General features: G+C 31.9%; 2 protein-coding genes, 1 long non-coding RNA gene and 1 other non-coding gene across 6 annotated transcripts; 2 read left to right on the top strand and 2 right to left on the bottom strand.

The window, feature by feature from the left end:
* Positions 1–420: 420 nt before the first annotated feature.
* LOC107937092 (uncharacterized) lies at positions 421–8,178 on the bottom strand. Of its 3 annotated transcripts, XR_001694570.2 has the most exons (4): positions 7,853–8,103; positions 1,770–1,845; positions 1,548–1,685; positions 421–565 (listed from the first exon to the last, which is right to left on the bottom strand). It is a non-coding gene; the product is annotated as an uncharacterized lncRNA (long non-coding RNA). The 3 variants fall into 3 exon arrangements; XR_005929980.1 differs by lacking the exons at positions 421–565; positions 1,548–1,685; positions 1,770–1,845 and adding an exon at positions 7,250–7,585 and having other exon boundaries at positions 7,853–8,178; XR_001694571.2 differs by lacking the exons at positions 421–565; positions 1,548–1,685; positions 1,770–1,845 and adding an exon at positions 7,250–7,579 and having other exon boundaries at positions 7,853–8,178.
* Positions 8,179–12,920: 4,742 nt separating this feature from the next.
* Positions 12,921–13,796, top strand: LOC107937106 (uncharacterized). The gene has a single exon (XM_016869924.1). It carries the CDS (start codon positions 12,921–12,923, stop codon positions 13,794–13,796), a length of 876 nt encoding a protein of 291 aa, XP_016725413.1.
* Positions 13,797–15,699: 1,903 nt separating this feature from the next.
* On the bottom strand, positions 15,700–17,857 carry LOC121203782 (uncharacterized). Its single transcript, XM_041074235.1, has 6 exons — positions 17,712–17,857; positions 16,963–17,066; positions 16,787–16,859; positions 16,506–16,570; positions 16,159–16,229; positions 15,700–16,071 (listed from the first exon to the last, which is right to left on the bottom strand). The coding sequence occupies exons 1-6, from the start codon at positions 17,855–17,857 to the stop codon at positions 15,997–15,999; spliced, it is 534 nt and encodes a 177-aa protein (XP_040930169.1). The 3' UTR covers positions 15,700–15,996.
* Positions 17,858–18,796: 939 nt separating this feature from the next.
* Positions 18,797–18,897, top strand: LOC121203916 (small nucleolar RNA Z161/Z228). Its single transcript, XR_005898849.1, has one exon. It is a non-coding gene; the product is annotated as a small nucleolar RNA Z161/Z228 (small nucleolar RNA).
* Positions 18,898–24,017: the final 5,120 nt, after the last annotated feature.

Genomic DNA, 24,017 nt, shown 5'->3' with positions numbered 1-24,017 from the left:
CGCGTTTCAAACGCCAGTATTGTAATCCCCTAAACCCGACTTAGACATTATGGCCAAATTTTCGGAAGCCACATTAAAACCGTTGAAAGCATTTAGTTGATAAAAAACAACAACGAGGTTCTAGTTTTTTTTACAAAAACTCTAAAATTTAAATACTAAGTAATTTAGTTTTTGAAAAACACTTTAAAGCACAAATATTTGGAAAGTTCAATGGTTAATTGGGATATCGTCTTAAGTCATTAAAACAAAGAGTTTGCAATATTTTTAAAACAGCCTTTAGTAAATATCTTTCGCAATGGGCTTTTTAAAATACTTGGAAAATCATAAATTATAAGTTTAGTTAAAATCAAGTGAAAATAAAAAATAATTTAAATAACCACAATTCAAATTATTTGTAAGCTTATCAAACATGCATGCATGGAAGTTTAAAATTTAAAAGTAAAATTAACCCAATAAAAATCCAATGTCCAAAATAACAAACCCAATAGTTCAGTAACCATTTATTAAAAATCCATCTCATAGGCTCCTCTGTAAGCTGAATCCAAGTCTTATGTTCGTGAATCACCTGAAAAGGTTGTGAAACTAAAGGGATGAGCTTTTAAGCTCAATGTGAGTCTTAACTCAAGTATTAAGCAGAAATTAAGTATACAAATCAAAATATTATAGCGAATTTATATGGCTTAATTCCACATAGTCTTAACTTTGGTAACAACAAGTAATCAAAATATACATTTCATAAAAATAACAGAATTTATATATAACAACATAATTTCACATATTCCAGTGTGCATGAGGGTGTCAATGTAGAGCTTTTCAAAAATTGGTGCAAGTTTTTCAGAAAAGCTCCTACCCATCATCGCTACACTAAAAAAAGTTCCTAAAAACTCATCCATCCAAACACTCTAATATATATGTGGACAAAGCCACCAAATTTGTAGACAAACTGTCGTGTAGGTTGTGGATAAACCACCAAATTCACAGACAAGCTGCCATGTAGGTTATGGATAAAGCTACTAAATTCTCAGACAAGCTGCCATGTAGGTTTTGGAGGAAACCATCAAATTCACAGACAAGTTGCCAAATCTTCCTCTTTACACATATCCTAACCTTATGCATGTGATATGGCCACAATGAACATATTTTCACTTTATTGCAGAATATCACTTTAGGCATGTGAATCTTCCTTATTGAATCAGTTATCATATAGTATCATATAGGTATGTTTTAACTTGCAATTCACATTTAGTCTTGATGTATCAAAACATCACATTTTTAATAGTCATATAAAATCAATTATGCCATAATATCACATAACATGAGAATGAGAATAACATACTTTTCAAATCAGTGATAGTCATAACCACACAACATACTTTTCATAAAAATAGTTACTTCGAAATCACTTACTTATATAATCTGTTTTGACATGTTTAGTCTCCCGTTTTAGAATACTTAACGTATTCGCATAAAACACAAATCTAATAGTAATATTTTATTTAGGCATTATTCACGATATATATAAAACTTGTATTAGGATAGATCCATACCTAAATTTGTATAACCCGATAATAATGATTCTGTTTCCTAACTCTATGAGAGGAGATCAACCCTTGAATCTTAATCAATGGTCCCAATAACGAACACCTCTAAAGGATGGAGTATGGATCTGAGGTTTCAAATAATCACTTCATGTGCAAACAAGAAATACCCTTGTTAGAATTTTTCATAAATTATAATAAAGAAAGAAATAATCTAATTAAAGAATTTACCAATACTCATGTAATCTCGAGGGTAAGGAGGCTCAAGACTTCTTGCGATGATTCGATTAAAGAGGAGGATTATCAACTAACAAATAAAATAATAATAATAAATGATAGATTAGAAAAGATTAACAACAAAACCTTTCAAGAAAAATCGGGATATGAAGTTTGAATAATAAAAAGTTTGATTATGAAAGAGAGGAGGAGAAAAGAAAGAAAACGATAAAAAATAGTGGTGGTCGATGGCAGCAGCATGAAGGCGATGGTTACGATGAAGGTTTGACGGCGGAGATATGGTAGTGAGGTGGTGGTGCGATTGGCTAAGAGTGGAGGAGATGTGAAAGAATTTAAAAAAAAAAAGATTTGTTTTGTAGGTAAAATGAAAAAAAAATGAAGAGAAAAGGGAGGAAAAAGGAGGAAGGGTGGCCAAAGAATGGATGGGAGAACCAAAATGAAAAAAAATGATGAGAATGAAACTTGTCTAGGTGCATTGAACAATACTCTATGGTAAGGGAGACAAACTGGTAAGTTGGGGGGACAAAGGAATGAAAAAGGATTGTGGGAGTGAAAAGGGGGTTTAATTAACGAAGGTTGACTCACACACAAAGAAGGAAATCTTCCCTTGCATGGTAACAAAGGTGGACGACAAGGAGGGTTTTTCCCATGCAAAAGTTGCCAAAAAAATAAATAAATATATAGAGAATGTGAATACTTGAACCTAAGACTCTTAGGAAATTATTTAATCTCTTAACCACTAGTGTAACATCCCCTTACCCGGGACCGTCGTCGGAGTCGAGCAAGAGGCATTAACAGACTTAAATTATCACTTAAACAATTTCAAACAATTTATTTTACCTTTCATAATAAACTGCCCATCTGTGTCATAGTCGCTAAAAAAAATCATATCTCGAGTTACAAAACTCGAAATTAAAATCCGTAAATTTTCCCTGAAACTAGACTCATATATCTATTTACTAATTTTTTCCAGAATTTTTAATTTAGCCAATTAGTACAGTTTATTCATTAAAGTTTCCCCTGTTTTGATGTTCAACAGTTCTGACCTCTCTTCACTAAAAATTATTTTTCTCATAGTACAGAATTTGGATAATGCTCTCATCTATCTTTCTAGAGAATAGACTCATCAGGATTTTAATAATATAAACTAAAAACCATAATTATTTTTATACAATTTTTAATGATTTTCTCAAATCGAAATAGGGGATCACGAAGTCATTCAGACTCTGCCTCACAACAATTTAAATATCTCATAATATAAATTTCGATTGCATATACCGTTTCTTCTATGTAAAACTAGGCTCATTGTGATTTAACCTAATATTTTATTCAGACCCTAATTCAATTTCCAAAATTTATGGTGAATTTCCAAAGTTGCACCACTGCAATAACCCAAAACTGCCAAGGCTAAATTTACTCATTCATTATTATTATTCACCAAATCCATACAATATCATTTCATTCATAATGGTAAGAACACATAATTATGCTTTATAAGCACAAATCCATAATCTCAATGTCATCAAGTATCACGGACCTATTCCAAATCATGTCATTGTCATAATATTCACCAAATACTATATACATCATAGATCATCACATATCAAGGCATCACACATAAGTTTAGTGTACATACTTGTACAACTTGTAACATAACTCAAAGACATACTCACCAATGGCTTATCTCATTGGGATCATCAACGAATACTTCGCCAAATTACCCGTTGAACACTCGAAATATAATCGGATACACAAAATGCATGCACATAAGTGCCATACCCACAACTAGACAAACTTCATAGCTTGCAAAAATTATGTAGCCAAGCTACCATGTAACCCACCCATAAGCGAACTCGGACTCAACTCAACGAGCTTGGTCGGTCGCATCTATAAGTGAACTCGGACTCAACTCAACGAGTTCGGATGCCTAGTTACATCTCACGAACTCGGACTCAACTCAACGAGCTGGGAACTCAAATATCCTAGTGACATGTCACTTGTATCCTAATATATTCCCAAGGTTCAAATGGGTTTTTCCTCAATCACACATCTTTGCTGCCTTCCACGAAATGTCGGAATCGATACTTGATAGCATTTCATATTTATAAAGTAGCTCACATAATTTGCATATTACTAAATAATAATCCACAAAGCATAATATTTCATGACAATAATCATCATATCATATAAATAACATTAAATTACTTAAAATGACAATTATGTTACTACATTTACACCTGAACTTACCTCGATACAAAATATTAGAAATCGAGCCTATTCCTCGTAAACTTTATTTTTTCCTCGATCACGACTCGAATCTTGTTTCTCTTGATCTAAAATAACAAATTTAGTTTATTTAATACTCACATTTATTAAAACAGTCCTTGACTCAAACTTTGGAAAAATTACATTTTTGCCCCTAAACTTTTACATATTTACAGTTTTACCCCAAGGCTCGGAAATTAAACTTCATCCTATTTTATTATGTTTTATGACATCCTGATAATTTTTCCCTTCTATGGAAACATCAAATTCTCACTCTAACATGTACTTATGAACATTAGGTATTTTTACCGATTATGTCGTTTTACTCGTTTTCACGTAAAATCGCTTAGCAAAAGTTGTTTAACACAATTTAAAGCTTCATATTCTACCATAAAACATCAAAATAAACACATTTCACCTATGGTTATTTTTCCAAATATAAACCCTAGGTTAAATTATTGCTAGAATAAGCTTAATCAAGTTACCGGGACACCAAAAACGTAAAGAACATTAAAAACGGGGCTAAAATGGACTTACAATCGAGCTTGGAAGCTTGAAAAACCCTAGCTATGTCTTCCTCAGGTGAAATTCGGCCAAGGGGTTGAAGATGGACAAAAATTGGCTTTTAATTTTGTTTTTAATTCATTTTAATAACTAAATGACCAAAATGCCCTTAATTAAAAACTATGGTGTTTTATCTTCCTTTACGTATTTTTGTCCGAACTAGTATAATGGTCTAATTATTATCCAAGGAACTCCACTTTAAAAACCCATTACTCACAAGTACTTAGTACCTTTGTGAACTAGAACACACATTTTACAACTTTTGCAATTTAGTCCTAAATATCAAATTGGACTCTCTATCGATAAAATTTCTAAACGAAATTTTCACACAATCATGAAATCATGCCATAGACCTTAAAATGATAATAAAATAATTATTTCTATCTCGGATTTGTGGTCCTGAAACCACTATTTCGATTAGTCCCTAATTCGGGATATTACAACTCTCTCCCCTTTAGGGATTTTCGTCCTCGAAAATCTTACCGGTAAATAGGTGTTGGTATTGATTCCTCATAGTTTCCTCGGGCTCCCATGTAGCCTCTTCTACCCCGTGCTTTTGCCACAATACTTTCACGAGAGCGATACTTTTATTTCTTAGTTGCTTGACCTTCCGAGCTAAAATCTTAATCGGTTCTTCATTGTAAGTCATATCCGGTTGTAGCTCAATTTCCGTCGGTGAAATTACATGTGAAGGATCCGAATGATACCGGCGTAACATAGATACGTGGAACACATCATGAATCTTCTCTAATTCAGGTTGTAATGCTAACTGATATGCTACCGGTCCAACTCTTTCAATTATCTCATACGGTCCGATAAAACGCGGACTCAACTTGCCTTTCCAACCAAATTTAAGAACTTTCTTCCATGAAGACACTTTTAAAAATACCTTATCGCCGACTTGAAACTCAATTTCTTTTCGTTTCAAATCCGCGTAGGATTTCTGTCTATCTGAAGCAACTTTCAAACAATCTCGAATCACTTTCACTTTTTCTTCGATTTCTCTTAAAAGTAGACTCAATAAGGAATCTATACATATAAAGTATGACTCCTAATTATTTTTGGAAGATAAAACACCATTGTTTTTAATTCATTTTAATAACTAAATGACCAAAATGTCTTTAATTAAAAACTATGGTGTTTTATCTTCCTTTAGGTATTTTTGTCCAAACTAGTATAATGGTCTAATAAATATCCAAGGACCTCCACTTTAAAAACCTATTACTCACAAGTACTTAGTACCTTTGTGAACTAGAACATATATTTTACAAATTTTGTAATTTAGTCCTAAATATCAAATTGAACCCTCTATCGATAAAATTTCTAAACGAAATTTTCACACAATTATGAAATCATACCATAGACCTTAAAATGATAATAAAATAATTATTTCTATCTCAGATTTATGATCTCGAAACCACTATTTCGATTAGGCCCTAATTCAGGATATTACAACTAGGCCATTTAATTCATTGTTCACACTTTTACAACAATTATTTTAAAAATATAGTGTGACCTGTACTAAGGTTTGAAACAAATTTGCACCAAATAGAAATTAATGAGAGGGAAGAGATTCAAACTTAGAACATCAAAGATAACTCTACCATCACTTATTCACTATACTTGATACTTATCTATTGACAAATATGCCAAGGTCATCTAAAAAAAATTTCAGACGTGACCACTCTCAGTTCATTAATCTAATTTCTACTAACCCAATTTTTGGGATGTGACAAGTATACACATAAGTGCTAGTTTACCCTATTTCAGTTTATCTGGTGATGCACTTCAGTGGCAGTTTGGTGCATTGGTTGGACAATTCGAGTATCCATCTGAGTCTGAGTTAGGTTAATAGGGGTTGCAAATGCGTATAAATCGAATACCTTTGGAATGAATTGTACTTAAATATGAAAGAAACGGTAAAATCACACAATCAAGCATACAAATTAAATGAAATCGAACCCTAGGGGCAGAAATGGATACGAATGAGTTAATAGACTCTAGAAACTAGTAAATAATGTGATATGAAAAAGTGAATTATGTCACATAGAATATAAATGGTTTATAGAAAAGACTTATTTTTAAATACTTAATGTTGTAATTGGATTGGGATGGATTAACATTTGGTTATATGCATATTTAGGTATATAGATTGTTGATGAAATGTATGGTAACTAAAAATGTAAGTTATTAGGATTTTATGTGCATATAAATATACATGTATTGAATTGAAATGTTTTGCTAATGATTATATTATATGCTTTGAATTATAAATGTGCCACTAAGCCTATTGTTCAGTGTACGATTTGTTTTCTCTATGCATAGGTTCAGGTATTTCTTGCAGTCCCAGGACTTGAAGTTAGCATCTGGACTACCTTTTTTTACTCAACCAAGTTTGTATTGAGAGTTTCATTTGGTCCTTTGGCATGTACCTAGGGGGCATTTCGGTTTAATGTCATATATGGTTAGAAAGTATATGTATATGTAGTGATCATGTGATTTGGCTAATGTTTAAAGTTGTAAAAGAGGTGTTAATGTTGATCATGGTATTTTTGGTTTGTTATTGTGAAAATGGTTGAATTGAAGTATTAAGAATGGTTGATGTTAAGAATTAGTAGTTTAATTGTATTGAGAAGTACCAAATATGTATAACTTAGCTTGAATGCTTTGGTATGTGGTTAATATGGCTATATGAAATGTGTGTATGTATGATTTTAGGTCTCATAAACTCATTCCGAGTTTATTCTTGTGAAAACTGTAGGACCCAAATTTTGCCCGGCCCAAGACACAGACCCAAATCACTAAAATTAAAAGGCCCGATTACAAGCCCAATGACCCAAATTTTTTCAAAAAAAATAGCAAACCCTAGGGTTCCATTTGCCCACGCCGCAACTCCCACGCTTCAACACCCACAAACGGATTCTTAGCTCGCACGTTGCACGATCGTGCACTCTTCCTCCACGATTTCACAGCACCTGCGACTTGAGCAAAGAAATAGGCAGAAACTGTTTGTATTTTGGCTATAAAGCCTTTGGTTTTTAATTGTAAATGGGGGGAATACGAATAAGGATAGATATAAAGAAAATAGAGAGCAAAATCTGGATTTTCCATATGCAGAGCAGTTTTTCAATTAAATGAGAACGATTTTTTTTCTTCTTTTCAAAAGGTGATTTGTTGTTTTGATTTCACTATTTAAGTTTTTTTACAACAGAAGAAAGGGAAAAAGAAAACAAAAGGGACGAAGGTACCTGATTGTGGCTTCTCGGGTCGCCGTTCTTCATGATCAAAGTGGATTAACAGTAGGGGGCTGATCCATTTGCGCCTTGGCAGAGGAAGAAAGGAGAAGACCTTTATTCCTTTTTATTTTGGAACAAAGAAATTTGGGGAAGGGATTGGGTTTTTGTTGCGGTAAAAGGAAAATGGCAGATTGCCATTCATTCTTTTGGTTTTAGTAATAAATAAAACGACGCTGTTTATAGCTTTGGACAGAATGGTCCATTTGCGCGTTAGCCTCTGTCGCATTTTTGTTTGTTTTAATTTAGTTTTTTTTATATATTTTTAATTTTCCCTTCAAATTTCCTTTATGTTGCATTTGAGTCCTCTCAAAAACACTGCATTTTGAGGGCAGGGATTAATTTCTTAATTGATCCCTGTGTGTTGTGTGCATTATAATTTGGCCCTTGTGCGCATATTCCTTGTTTTGTCCCTTAATTTTTATTTTTCTTCTGATTTAATCTCTAGCTTATTGGTTTTTTTTATATTGGGCATTTATTTATCCATTTTAATATTTTATGTTTGAAAAAATTGTTTTATTTTGTAATTTGTTTATTTTAAATTTTCTTATATACGATTTACTTCTTTTAAAAATCCTATTTTTACTATATATTTATTTTTTTAAAACACTATTATTCCTTATTTTTATATATTACCTTACTTTTATGTGCATTATAAGTTGTTAATAAACAAACTTTGCTTTATTTTTTTTTATGGTCATTGACTTTATATTATATAGATTGTAATTCATATGTATTCTTTAGCATATTTTTATATGATGGTTTTTACAATCCATTTATACTTTTTTAGTATGAATATTATTCGCTTTAAAATTTGGCTTGGGCATACGTTGCAACTTTTTTTTATACATAATTGATGTTATATTTTTACTTGTTTTAGTTTTAGCATTAATGTTAAATTTCAGCTTATAATGTTTGTTTTGAAATTCATTTTTATGATGAACTTTATATTTATGCGTTGACGTTTATGTATTGTCCTTTTGTTTATTGTTGTTTTTTATATGTGTACCTCTGAATTGTTGTCAATAAATGGTGAGTTATATTAACCATGTACATGTTTCATATTAGTTTCCTTGTTCTTAAGTTCTGTGTATATTTATAATTGGGATTACCACCTTGTTTGTTTTAAATCGTTCATTTTATTTATTTTTTTTATTCCAAATAAATTGAATGAATGTGCTCCAACGTTTTTATAACCACCCGCGTTTCAAAAAAAAACCCTCAAACATAGGGAAATATTTCGTGTTTGGGGGTTCGAGAAATCGTGCCCTACCGTGCTGGGTTTTAATTTTTCGTTCAACTGAATAACTGAATATCCTTGTGAAATTTCATTCATGTTTTCTTAAATTAAAATGAGGCAATATTTCGTGTTCAGAAATTCGAGAAATCGTGCCCTACCGTGCTGGGTTTCGATTTTTCGTTGGGCCAAATAACAGGATACCCTTTTAAGATTTCGTTGCGTGTTTTGGAAATCGTGAGGTGATTTCAATTTTTGGAGGCTTAAAATATTGTGTCCTAACGTGCTGGATGTGGTATTTTATTTCTTGAGAACGAGTGAATCTTAAAATCCAATTCGAGTTGTTCACTTTTTTAAAGGAATCGCATTTTAACCTTTTTCCAAATTTTCGACATTAAGGGCATAAATTGATCAATACGGTACCAATTTTGGGGCGTTGCAGGGGTGCTAATCCTTCCTCGCACGTAATCGACTCCCAAATCTGTTTTGTAATTTTTCGTAGACCAAAAAACATTGTTTTAATAAACCAAAATGCTTTATTAAAATGATCGATCACAGGTGACCTGGTCACACCTAAACAAAAAGGATAGGTGGCAACTCCATACCTCATTTTTTAAGTCGATCCCTTTTTTTTAAACAAAAAAAATGGTGTCGACAAAAACAATGAGTAATGTTGTGACGACAAACCCCTAACGTTGCGATGAAACAAGGCAAAGTCCATGTAGCGACGTCGTTGCTTTGAGGTCATGATGAGCACCAAATAATGAGTTGTGTCATGACAAGGAACCTTCGACATCATGATGTCAAACCAAAATTTTAGAATCCTTACAATTAGGCCCTTTTTTGAACTCGGGTTAGCAAAAGAGCTTTCGTAAGGTTCTATAAGATCCAAAAATAATTATGTATCGTGTTATATACATGTTTTAGTTACGTTTGAGCGTTGAATGGTTTGTAATTGAATGTAATTTGGTCGTAGTTGCTTTGGTAACAAATATGGCACCTTGTAAATCAGACCCAACGATCGGGTCGAGTAACAAGGTGCTACAAATTAGCAACTCTGATTATTTAAACAATAACCAGACAAGCCAATAATTTTATTCAACCAATACCAATAATTCCACATTACACCATTACTAGCCAAAGTCCACATATATTCATAGCATACTTCAAAAATACATATTCTCAACAATACAAATCTTTAAAAATACACTGTAAACAGTACAATTATAATAATATAAAGTATATGAGACAAACAAATATAAAAATATTTCAAATATACAATATATAAAAGTACAAAAACACATGGTATAAAAACACATTATCAAAGTTTTGCAGAAGTAGTCACCATTGCTCACCTTCTTCAAGGGAATCTTTCATACACTTTTTTCAGGAACTTTGCCCAAATTCCCATCAAGTGTGAAACCTTAAAATCAGCCTATTAGAGCCAAATCCCCTCCAGATTTCCTAAATCCCAACTGATTAGCTTAAACCCAACTGGCTATCCTTAACCGAATTTCCTAAATCCTATTGATTTCCTTAACCAGATTTCCCAAACCCAACCAATTTCCCTAACCCAAACCCTAAAATTTCCAATTAGCCTTGCTCAATTCTTTTCCCACAATGAAAAACCAGTTTAGGGTTTATACTAAAAGAACAATTAATATCTAAAACACTAAAACCGAACGAGATTTTGCTAACTCAAGATTATTCAATGCAAACTACAAAACCCCAAAACCCTCTTCACGCGACCAATTTTTTTTTTTGTAAAAGGACAGTTTTTTTTTTTACTTTTATTTGGTTTGAAATGTTTTACATTTACATTATTATAAAAGTGACATGGAAAATATTAAAAAAAAGGCATTTTTAATTTTAAAAAATACACGTTGTAATGTCATGTCGGACTTCTGTCACGGCTTGAAGTTAAGTGATTAACCGTGAAATTTTACAAGTAGTAAATTGGAGAAAAAATCTCATATGTACCACATTGATGAACAAGTTTAAATATTAAGATAAATAATAATTATCTTAATGATAATTAAAAATATTTATTTTTATGATAATATTAATTATTTTTATGATAATTTTATATATTTTCATTTTCTTAGAAAAAAAGGTAAAGTTTTCAAAAATTTTCTCACCCTTTCAAGTTTTAATTAAGATTTAAAATTTTATTTGTTTAAAATTCTTTAAAAAATAATAATAAGCGAAGTCAAGAGTGCTCTCTGAGGTTTTCCGAAAAAACAGAGAATACTGTGGTTGAAAAGAAGACGAGTGGTGACTTCAAAAAAGATGGATGAAAGGAGCGAAGTGGCTCTTCTTGAAGAAGAATTAATCAAACTGACGGTGAAAAGCTCTCTAGTCATTCCGTCGAAGAGTCCAATGTTAATATGCTCGGAATGGACAAAGAAAACATATAATCCAGACAGTTTAAGAGCGCAGCTACGAAGTATCTAGAAAACAAAAAAGAAGTTCGAGATTCTCATTGCTGGACAAAATCTGTTTACAATCTCGTTCGAAGATGAAGAAGACTCAGAACAAATACTGGAAGGTCGGCCATGGCTTTTTCGTAAACAACTAATTATTTTTGATAGGTTGACAAAACCGATAGAGAGGAACAAGATAAAATTAGTTTCTTCTCCGTACTGGGTAAAAGCTGGTCCATGCCTTCCTGAATGCAATAAGAAGGATCTGATGCATGCTATTGGATCCACTTTTGGGGGAGTAATCAAGTTTGAGATAAAAGGGGAATTTTGTCGAATCAAAGTCAATCTAGACGTTCAAAAACAATTAAGGAGTGGAGTTTTTGTTTCTCCAAGTGACAAGGAGAAGATATGGCTACCTTTTAAATATGAAAACGTCCCAACTTTCTGCTTTAGCTGTGGGAGAATGGGCCATGGAGTTAAGGAGTGTTCGACAATTTACTGGGAAGACGATCCTAAAGCAGATGACGAGCAACCTTTCTCGGTAGCACTCAAAGCAGAATCTTCCATGGTGGGGAAAGTTTAATTCTTGGGGCAATAAGGAAAAAATCAAAGGAGCAATGCCTGTACATCGGAAGCGAAACGGTGGAAAACGATAATGACCCTTCATCGGAGAAGTCAAACCGGTCCCTACGGTCGAAGCAGGAAGTTATCTCAAAAAAGAACTTTGAAAGACAGATACCGGAGGAAAAGTCGAAACAACTGAGAAATAAAGAACCGAAAATTTTGCCTCAAGACTTGGCGAGGAAAGGGGAGGAAGAGTCACACAAAAAAAAAAAGGCCGTGGAGAAGATAATCAAAATGCAAATTCTAAAGAGGTGGGCCCTATGATAGAGACTGAGAAGACAAGCATTAATTGGTGTAGTACTGTAGATTTTTCTGGAATAAATCCAAAGGATATTGGGCTTAATGTTTTAGATGAAAGCACTCAAATGGGCCACAAGAAAAAGGGCTGGCGTCGACTAGGCCACGGAGAAAGTTGCGACCTCAATATGACTGAAGCAAAACCTGGCAAACGAAAATTCAACTTTGAGGAGGAGATTGCTTTGGGACCAGACGATGTAGAAGGAATAAAAAAAGTAAAAGCTATGGAGGGGAACTAGGAAGAACAGATGATAATAGTTTTGAGGCGATCTAATATGGAGGAAGGAGAAGCTTTTCAACAAAATATATCGGCAGCTGGCAAATGGCCAGCTGACCGAGATCAATAAAAATCCTAAGCTGGAATGTCCGAGAACTGGGGAACCCTCGGGCAATCAGGAGGCTTCAACATACGTTGAAGTTATATAAATCCCAGATAGTCTTAATGGAGACAAAACTGAATGATGTTCGAATGGAAAGGCTTCGAAAACGATGTAATTTTCAAAATGGAATTGATAGTTCAGCGAATAGTTCACGTGGGGGACTAAGTCTTGCTTGGAATGGAAACGACGTAGTGCAAGTTTATAGTTATTCAAGCAACCATATTGATGTGGAGATCAATGAGATAGAAAATTCGAAGATATGGCACTTCACTGATTTTTATGGTAACCCAAATCAATCTAGTAGGCAGGAGTCATGGAACTTACTCCGTCATTTGAACAGCAGCCACTCAATGCCATGGTGTGTATGTGGCGATTTCAATGAAATCATGTACGCACATGAAAAAAATGGAGGAGCAGTACGGACCGAAAGGCAAATGGAGAAATTTCGGAAGGTTCTTGAAGAATGTGAACTGTTAGACATGGGATATCGTGGACAAAAATTTACTTGGAAAAGAGGAAACTTTGCGGAAACAAACATAAGGGAACGTTTGGACAGGGGAGTAGCAAAGCGGGAATGGCTGAATTTATTTCCAAATTTTTTGCTACAACATTTACCCCACTCCTTCTCTGATCACTGCCCAATTACCATCCAAACAATGCCAAATGTACCAAGGTATAGGGTCATTCCCTTTAAATTCAAATCATGGTGGATAACGGAACCTTCCTGTGAAGAGGTTATTCAGAAATTGTGGCAAGAGAAGATTGGTAATGCCTTTGATAAACTTGAGCATACACGGGATGGACTACAGAAATGGGGGAAAAACATTAAAAGAGAACGTATCAAGAGGTCAACATTTCTTATAGAAAGACTGAGGGAACTTGAAGAAATGGATCGGGACGGCGAGATCATAACAGAGATGATTGATGTGAAACTATAATTAAATTGGGAGATGGAAAAGGAGGAAATGTATTGGGAACAAAGAGCAAGAACAAATTGGCTACGGCAAGGGGATAAAAATACAGCTGTCTTTCATAGCCAAGCATCAAAAAGACGGGGAATAAACAAAATCCAAGAGATGGAAGACAAGGAAGGTACTCTAAAAACTTAAGGCGAAGAAATAGAAGAGATTATAAGAGAATACTTCGCGAAGCTATTTGAAACAAGTGTCAAACGAAGTGTTACTGAAAGCATGAATCAGATGTTGACAGAGAGCTACAAAGAAGAGGAAATAAAGGAGGCATTGAATAGTATTAGGGCGGCAAAAGCCCCTGGACCGGATGGATTTCCAGCCATTTTCTTTCAAAAATACTGGCACATCGTGCGGTGTGAGGTTAGTGAATTTTGTTTAGATGTTCTCAATAAAGGAAAATCTTTTGACTGTCAAAATCACACGAATATAGTCTTAATACCCATGAACTCCTACCCGAAAAAACCATCAGAATTTAGACCAATTAGTCTCTGTTCAGTTGTATACAACATAATTTCAAAATTTATAGCCAACAGATTCTAAAAAGTACTGGAACACTGCATCGACCAAGCGCAAAGTGCTTTTATCCTAGGAAGGTTAATTACTGACAATGTCCTTCTCGCCTATGAAATTCTTCATTCTATGCGGAACAAAAGAACAGGAAAAAAAGGTTTAATGGCGCTCAAGATTGACATGAGTAAAGCATATGATCGGGTGGAATGGGATTTTTTGAATCAAATGATGGCCAGAATGGGGTTCGCTAATTCTTGGATACAGCTCATCAAGAAGTGCATCAGTACCGTCTCGTATTCTGTGATGTTTAAACGGAATACCAGGGAAAGTCTTTATCCCAAAGCCAGGCTTGCGTCAAGGGGATCCATTGAGTCCATTGTTGTTCCTCATTTGCAGTGAAGGGCTATCTACACTACTTAGACTTGCAAAAAAGGAAGGAGTTTTATAGGGAATTAAGGCAAGTAGGAGAAGCCCACAGATCACTCACCTCCTCTTCGCGGATGATTGCGTTTTATTTGGGGAAGCAACTGGAAAAGGAGCAGAAGCTTTTGAAAAAGTCATCAAAGAATATGAAATCTGTTCAGGGCAATGCATCAATTACAGAAAGTCAAAGGTTTTCTTTAGCAACAATACCTCGGATATAAGTCGACTATCTATTTCAAACAGGTTGGGGGTTGAATGGTCAAATAATGGTGAAAAATTCCTGGGTTTACCGAATATGATCAGGAGGAAAAAAAGGTCTGCGTTTCAACATCTCAAAGATCGCATAAAAATGAAAATAGATGGCTGGAGTACACGATTTTTGTCTCAGGGAGGAAAAGCAATTTTTATTAAAGCCGTTTTGCAAGCTATTCCAACATATACAATGGGGTGTTTTCTATTACCAAAATCAGTTTGTAAGGATATGGAACAAATTATAGCCAAATTTTGGTGGCGAAAAGGCAAAGGAAAGAGGGGAATACATTGGTGTTCATGGAGCAATCTTTGCGAATTGAAGGAGTTCGGTGGTCTGGGATTTCGTAATTTTGCTAAATTCAATTTGTCACTCCTTGCTAAGCAAGGATGGAGGTTAATTGAAAACCCGAAATCTCTTTTAGCACAAACTTTAAGAGCAAAATATTTTCCAAATTCTGATTTTTTAAATTCAGAGCTAGGAAACTCACCCTCATATACCTTGAAATGTATTTGGGCAGCAAAGGGACTTTTGAAATCAGGATTAGTTTGGAGGGTTCGTAACGGGCATAACATTAGAATTGAAGCTGATGTGTAGGTTCCAAATGCCGGCAGTCTGCATATAAATCACCGAGTTAGAGAGGAAAATCTGGTGATGGTAGCTAATTTGATCGACAGCAACACTAGCTCATGGAAGGCAGAGTTGATTAAAAGCAACTTTTCTGAAGAAGATGCAAAAAAAATCCTCCAAATTCTGCTTGCAAATACCACACACGAGGACTTCTTGGCATAGAGAGGCGAACATACAGGCGAGTATACAGTGAGGAGTGGCTACAAACTACTATTACACGGTAATTTTGCTAATAGCTACAACCAAATGGAAGAGAGGAAATGCTTTACAAAGATGTGGATGAGTGACCTCCCTTCAAAAATAATTATTACAGCCTGGAGAGTCATCTCAAACTATTTACCTACACTAGCTAATCTAAGAATTAAAAGATTGACGAATGAAGCTGCTAGTCCCCGAAGGATTGGAGAATAGAGAACACGTCTTTCGGGACTGTACTGTTACAAAAGAGACTTGGAATCACTTAAGCGTTACATGGCCAGAAAATATATCTCATGCAGAGTTTACAGACTGGTTTACCTGGATTGTTCTCGCTAGTGATGCTGCAGACTGTAAAAAATTTCTCTGTGTCATATGGGCTATCTGGACCGCTAGAAACAATTGGGTTCACGAAAGGAAAAAGCAATCAGGAAAAGAGGTAGCAAAATTTACTCTACAGTATCTACAGGAGCCAAAGGACATCAAGCAAGCACAGGTTATCCCAACAACGAGTAATAGGATCTGGAGACCCCCAGAAAAAGGCTACCACAAAATTAATTTTGATGCAACAGTTGATCACAAAACAAACAAATCATGTACAGGAATCATTGTCTGTGATTATAAAGGAAACGAGATAGCAATAAGATCTACAATCCATGAGACTATACCTTCAGGATTCGAAGTAGAAGCCATTGCATGCTTACAAGCGGTCATTTTGGGCAGAGATCTGGAACTGAAATTTGTTGACATTGAAGGAGATTCCTTAACAGTGATAAAGAAAGCTAAAACCGCAAAAAGGGATAAATCAGTTCTTAGGTCCTATATCCGAGATATCAAAGAGATAAGCAAGTTCTTCCACAAAAGTAATTTTCAGCATATCGGCAGATCTGCAAATGAAAGAGCGCACAACTTGGCATCAAAAGGATTGAAAACAGGAGAAAATGCTTACCTTGATCGAAGATCGGCAGATGAAGAGATTACAGAAGCAGAGATTGACAGAGGATGGCGAGGAAGGATGTGAGCTGTACAAGTGAAAATGAACGAAGAATCAGACTGACGAAAAAGAGTCTTGAGATTTGGAAAAGAAATGGTAGAAAAAACTAAAGATATTTTGAAACTGTCTACCAAGTAAAACTGGCACAAGGATCTGAAAAGGCAATTTTTTAAGTGAGACCAGCTGCCAAAATTGACTGGAGTAAATGTATCGAATTAGGGCTGTTTTTGTCTTTCTTTAGGCTTTTTTATTTTATAATTTTGTCTTCAGTTTATTTAAGCAATAAAATCCAGTCAGTTTATCTAAATAATAATAATAATAATAAGCCACGCCTTAGTTAAATAAGTCGTCCACTTAAGCTTTAGGTCTTAGACAATGAAATATATAATATATAATATATGATTATATATGATATATTATTTTATTTTTTAAATCAATATAATATAGATAATATTTAAAAATAAAAGATAAACTACACCTATAAAATTATTATAAAAATTAACCATTGTCGTTAAAAATTCTATTAATCACTAACTGATTAGGGAATAACAATCTCTCAACTAAAAACCATGGCCTCCCTTTTGTGCCGCTTTCCAACTCACTGTCGCCACAAGTCCCTTTCTTTGAGTTTTTAGGACTCTTCAAAACATGGGCATATTTATTTTATTTTTAATTGTGACTTTTTGGTTATTGGCTCATTGTTGTTGTTGTTCGGGTATGATGATGTGTACAGGACTCCTTTGGTTCATGTTAGTGGCGATGGTTCATGAAGTAGTGAGTAGTGATGGTGAGTTAGGAAGCGACAACTAGGGAAAACTTAGAAGCCATGTTCTTCGTTTTCTTTTTTTTGTTTCTTAAAATATTGAGACTAATGTTGAACGCAAGGATGGCTATCTTCTTCTTGATGTTGTTGGATCTGAGCTTATTGGCACTGCTAGTGTTTTTCTCCATTTCCAATTCGAACCCGAACTCGGACTCATTATCGAAGGTGAGGTTCCGAGGTGTGATGATGGGATCAAATTCCATATTTGTAGGACTTTAAGCGTTAGGGACCAAAGGAGACCAAAGCGTGCTTTGGGTGTAGTTGAAATCAAATGATCAGTTGTCTGGGAACTTGAAAAGAAGCTCCTTTGTCGGTGCTAGAGCTTAGGCAGCAGTGGCAGCAATGACGCAAAGGGGAGCCTAGGGTTTTCAGTTGAGCTCAAGGTTTTTAACTGACATTTATTAATTAGTATAATTATTTTAATTAAAATAATTAAATTAAAAAAAATTAGAGTGATCAAAAGAAGATAAATCATATTTTAGAGTGATAATGGTTTAGTTTATCCAAAATAAAAGAAGACTAACATGACAATATTAGCCATGTGTCGGTCTTTATCTTTTTAAAGTTGTGGGTCAATTTGGGTATCGATGATGGTTTAAGTATTAAAATGAAATAAGAAAAATATTTATACATCAAAATGGAAAAATATGTATAATTTATGGGCTAAAGTGAGCATTAATCTTTTATATTTTTATAAAATAATTTTGCGTTAAAAAAAATTGATGTTATTGTTAAAAAGATTTTCTAGATTAATTGTTTTGGTTAAAATTCTAGAAACATTTATAAATTTTGAATATTTAAAAACAAATAAATTAATTAAAAATAGCGAATTAAAATCCGTTAATATTTGCAATTGAAATATAAAATAAAAATAATTAAATTATTTTAAAATACTGGTTTTAAAAAAAATTAATTTTCAATATATTTTAAAATTTAAATACTGAAATTTTAAATTTATTCAAAAGATTTAGAGATAATTTAAAAATATAAATGTAATGAATCCAGTCTCCATTTATGGGCTTGTTTTATATAGAAAATCCGTTACCTTTTTTCTCTTTTTCTTAAGCCCAAGCCCCAACCTCCAATCCACTTAACAGTTAAAACCCTAGAATCAGATGATTTAGTTTTTTTTTTTTTAAATTAAATCAGATGACGAGATTGGATTAAAATTTCTCACGACGGTCGTCTGAGAGACACCTTCAAAGTGTTTGTTTGATGCATCGATCCAATGTTTCTGATGATTTAAGGTTTCCTTTCCTTCCATTTTCCTCTTTTTTGTTTTCATTTAATTGGCACGATGAGGATATTTTTAACATGCTATTTGAGATTATGTTAATCTTTGAAATTCAAAAGTCATTTTCATTCTCAGTGCTCTTATTAAACACTAATTACAAATCCTGATTTGTTCTACTTTTTTTTCCAATACAAACTAATCTATTTTTTTCTTTTCTCATTCTAATTTGATTTAACGTTCTTGAATGTTGTTGAATCGAGGAAGAAAGGATAAGTAAAGCTTGATTCGACTCGAAAAATTAAAAAATATTCGAATTTTGAGTTAAATTTATTCGAGTTATTTGAATCAATTTGAATTTTTTTCGAATTTTAAGTTCAAATCGAGTTGATTTTTCGAATTCGAATAATTTAAATATTAAACTATAATATTTTATATTTTTATCTTAAACTCTTAAATTTTTTTATTTTTCTTTTAAACTTTTTATTCTTTTCTACTTTTCTCTTAAAACTTTTACTCTACTCTCATCTCAATCCCCTAATCTACTCAAAATTTATTTCTCATTAAAATTTTATTCTCCCATTTACTTTTTTTCAAAATTTTACTCTTAAAAACTCTCAATTTTTTTTTATTTTTTCTCAAAATTTTCACTCATTCTCACTTTTCCCAAAAAAATTTTACTTTCTTTCCATCTCATCTCCCATCTATCCTAAACCCATCTTCCTCAATTTTTTTTAAACATTTTTCTTTCAAAATTTTACTCTCCCATTTAGTTTCTCTTAGACTTTTATTCTCAAAATATTTTTATTTTTCCCCTAAACATTTACTTTTCACCCTTTACTCTCAAATAAAAAATTAAAATTATAAAAAAAATCACTAAACATAAATAATAATAATTTTATTTATATATACTATTTATATTATTAAATTAAATTTTACATTTTATATTATTTCTTTTATTGAATTGTTTAGTCATATTAAATATTTATATTAAAATTAAATTATTAATTATGCTATAAAATATTTTAAAATGTTCGTGTTAAAATTTTATATTGGTATCAATTTCACATTTTATTTTTAAAATAACTTTTATTAAATTATTAATTATGCTATAAAATATTAGTGTTAAAATTTTATATTGATATAAATTTTACCTTTTATCTTTAAAATAATTTTTATTAAAAATTACATTTTTAAATTTAATATATTTTTTAATTCCAAAATACATAATGACAATAATTTAAAGATAATTGAAACAACTAAGCAAGCAGAGAAGTTAACCTGTATATAAAAGATTAATAAATAAATTATGAGGTGATAAAAGTTAATAAAAAATTTGATTAAATTGGATAAATTTTATTATGATAGATGACAGTGGTTAAAAGGACCCAAAATTATTTTTTAAAATTTAATTCGAATAAATATATTCGATTCGATTCAATTCGAATTCTATCTCACTCGACTCGGTTCGAGAAAATTTCAAATCAAATTAGGATGATAAAATATGATTCATCAACTCGATTAACTCAAAAATTTTTCATTCGATTTGATTCGATTCAATCGAACGCTCACTCCTAGTTGCTTAGTTGCTATGGTTAGATGAAATTGTTTATTACAAATAAATATATTAAAATTGCAATCGGAGATAATTATCGAGCTTAGACTGGTTTTTCCGCTTTATAATATATATTTATCGCTCAATGTCTAGTCCAAATAATTTAAATTTATGAGGAAACTGTACAAACTTTTATTAAATTTTCCTTTTTTAGTAAATTGACGTGAATTAAGTTTACTGCTTGAGGTTTTTTTATTTTTTTTTTCAATATGAAAAAAAAGATAAATAAATTTTTTTATGTAAAATATTGTTTGTGAATTTGGTTTTAAAGTCAACATATGTTTGATTTTTATTAGTCTAAGTTGGAGGGTAATTTGGTGCCGCGTGTTTAGTTTATTTTTTATTTTACGTTATAGTATTGCTACAATATTTAATTTTATTATCATTATTATTTTTACACTTGATTGCAGTAAATACACTATTCATTCAAACTCACTCTAAGATTCATGTTTAGACTTCGTTATGTGAATGTTATTATAGCAACAACATATCATTAACATTTAAGTTGAATATCATAATTTGGTATTTAGATTGAGATCATTCTGTAAGTTGAATTTATAATTTGGTAATTAATGTTGAATTTCATAATTTGGTAATTAGATTTGAATTTTTTTTTTGTATGTTGAACTTCATAATTAGTTAATTAAATTTCAACTATTAACATGTAAATTGAGCTGTTTACATATGAGTTCAAGGTTGGTTGTAATTGGTTTTGAATCTATACACAAAGACATTAGAATTGAATTTGTGAAGTTTATTTCAAACTCTTTTGGGATTCATTTGTAAGCTTTTGTTTCGTTGAAATTTTAAGATATCTTTTAGTAGTGTTTGGAGATGATTTAGAGTATTTTTGAATTTATTTTTAGCTTTAGGGTCCTTTAAAGTGATATAAGGTCCTGTAGAAAAAAGCTACAATGCCAAGGAGTTGTATTGATACTTCTCTTGAGAATTATTGTACTTCTCCAAAGGTACTTCTACCCTTGCCCTAGTTTGCCCTTTTACATTATTTTGGGTCATTTTGACTCTTTGAGGTTCATTTTGAGTCCCAAGCACATTCGATCACTTTTGAACCACTTTTAAGTTATTTTGAATTTGATTCTAAAGTCTCCAAGCCAACTCAAAACTTGACTTTATGATTTTATAAAAATATTTAAAGTTTTAAACTTTTAAATAACTTTAATATTTTGATAAGTATATGCTTTGATGGCGCCTTCATTTGTACTATACATCAAGATGAGTGAGGGGAATTACAGATATGTGAAAGGAAAGGTTGAGACCTATAAGGCTAGAGTTGTGACAAATAGTTACACATATAAAAGAAAGTACCGATTACGAGGAAATTTTCTCTATAGTAGTGATGCATAAGTTAGTCCACAATTTTTTTAATCTATTACGGTGGTTTTTTATTACGAGATCTGACAAATGGATGTTAAAACAATGTTGAACAAGTATCTAGAAAAAAATCTATATGGTATAATTCACCAAATATACAACTAAAGAAAACGAGTATAACATTGCAAATTGTTAAATCAAAGATTTGATTAAGCGATCAAAGTTTTGGATTTGAGCAAAATGTTGACGAACTTTGTGTTTATAAACATATTGTGGATGGAAAGGTGGTTTTTCTAATTATTTATGTCGATGACATTTAACTTATTGGAAATGATGTAAGGACAATATTATCGGTTAAATTATGGTTAACCTAACAGTTTAGTATGAAAAATATGAGTGAAGTTAACTATGCTTTGAGAATTTGAATTTTTATGGATCGAAAGAACAAAGTGATAGGTTTATCACAAGCTTCATACATAGATAAGATATTAGAATGTTTTACTATGATCAATTTGGAAAAAGGCACATAACCTTTTGTATTGGGTTTTTATCTTTTTGTAGAGGACTAACCTAAGACAACAGAAGAAATAGAGTATAGAAGTTTTTTATCTTTGAGCAATAGAAAGTCTCATGTATGCTATGTTATGCAAATTTTCAGATATTTATTTTGCAATAAAATTGGTAAGTCGATATCAAACAAATCTTGATCTAAGACACTTTCCCATGTGAACTTAGTAAATGTTAGGATATGATTAACATGTCTGTCGAAACCATTTTTTTGAAAACGAAAAGTTGGGAGTCGCCACCAATCGTTTTTAATAGGGTGTGATTGGATCACCTCAAAACACAGTCATTTTTAATAAATAAATAAAATTTTCAAAACAACGATTTTGGTCTGCAAAAATAGAAAATCGGTTCGGGAGTCAGTAACGTACGAGGAAGGATTAGCACCCTCGACACGCCCAAAATTGGTACTTGATTGATTATTTAGTGTCTTAATGTCAAAAATTAAAGATTTAGACAGAGTTCAAAAAGCGATCCTCCTTTTATTGGCTTTTAAAACATTTAGGTAAGTCAAATGTGTATTAAAGACCATCTCACCTCAAGGTAAAACATTACATCCAGTACGTTAGGACACAACATTTTTTACCCTCAATTGTGAGCTTGCCTTTAAAATGTGCATTTTAGCCTTAAGAGGATATTTGAATATTCAAAACAAATAAAGAAAGCGAAACCCAGTACGTTAGGGCACGATTCTTCGAATTCTTTAAATACCAAACATTGCCTTTATTTTGAAAATTTTTGAGAGTGAACTGATAAGAGGATATTCGAATATTCAAGACAAACAAAGAAAGCGAAACCCAGTACGTTAGGGCACGATTCTTTGAATTCTTTAAATACCGAACATTGCCTTTATTTTAAAAAATTTTGAGAGAAGATCAATGGATAAATGAATTAAGGACATAGATTTTTTTAAAAATGATGATAATAGACAACATGAAAATAATAATATGAGAATAATGCTAACCATATATAAATAATAAAATAATAATAATAGTAATTAATAGAAATAATTAATAAAACAACAGTAATAATAAATACAATAATGTAATAAACATTGTGCTAATAGTATTAATAAATAATATTAAAAACATGATGATAATAACAAAAAATATGTTGACGATAACATTAAATATGGGGATAATAATTAAAAAAAAATTGGAATAACAATGTTAAATTAGTAATAGTGAGAAATAGTAAATAATAATTTGATATAAAAATGGTAACCAATAATAAACAATGGTATAAAAAAATAATATAATAAGTCTATGTATAATAGAAATTTATTTTTAAAATAATTAACTTCACTTAAAAATATATATATATTTACATAATAAATATATAATAATAAATAAATAATATAACAATATGAAACATAACTCAAATTAATTAAATTAATAGAAAATAATAATAAAAACAACTATAAAAATAATGAGAATAAACCTCAAATTAATTAATTTAACAGTAAAATAACAAAAATAAAAAAGGGGTTAAATTGAATTAAAAATGAAAACTTTGGGGCCAAATCAGAAAGGAAATAAAATCAGAGGTAAACTCCCTCTCTTTTCCCTTCTTTCGTTTGTGTAAAGAAAAAAATGTGAACGCCAAAGTAAACAAAATTGAA

Source organism: Gossypium hirsutum, chromosome A07, assembly GCF_007990345.1.
Source record: "Gossypium hirsutum isolate 1008001.06 chromosome A07, Gossypium_hirsutum_v2.1, whole genome shotgun sequence".
Taxonomy (NCBI): domain Eukaryota; kingdom Viridiplantae; phylum Streptophyta; class Magnoliopsida; order Malvales; family Malvaceae; genus Gossypium; species Gossypium hirsutum.
The sequence above is the reverse complement of the archived record's forward strand: the minus strand, read 5'-3'. Positions and strand labels throughout refer to the sequence as shown.

Bases quoted from the DNA above. Each gene is read 5' to 3' on its own strand.
- LOC107937106 (XM_016869924.1), top strand. From the start codon at position 12,921: ATGGAGACAAAACTGAATGATGTTCGAATGGAAAGGCTTCGAAAACGA.
- LOC121203782 (XM_041074235.1), bottom strand. From the start codon at position 17,857: ATGGAATTTGATCCCATCATCACACCTCGGAACCTCACCTTCGATAAT. The intron at 17,067-17,711 runs GTTCAACATTAG...AAAAGCCTAAAG, and splicing joins AAGAAGATAGCCATCCTTGC to AAAGACAAAAACAGCCCTAA. The intron at 16,072-16,158 runs GTAAACCAGTCT...GTAACAGTACAG, and splicing joins CACTAGCGAGAACAATCCAG to TCCCGAAAGACGTGTTCTCT.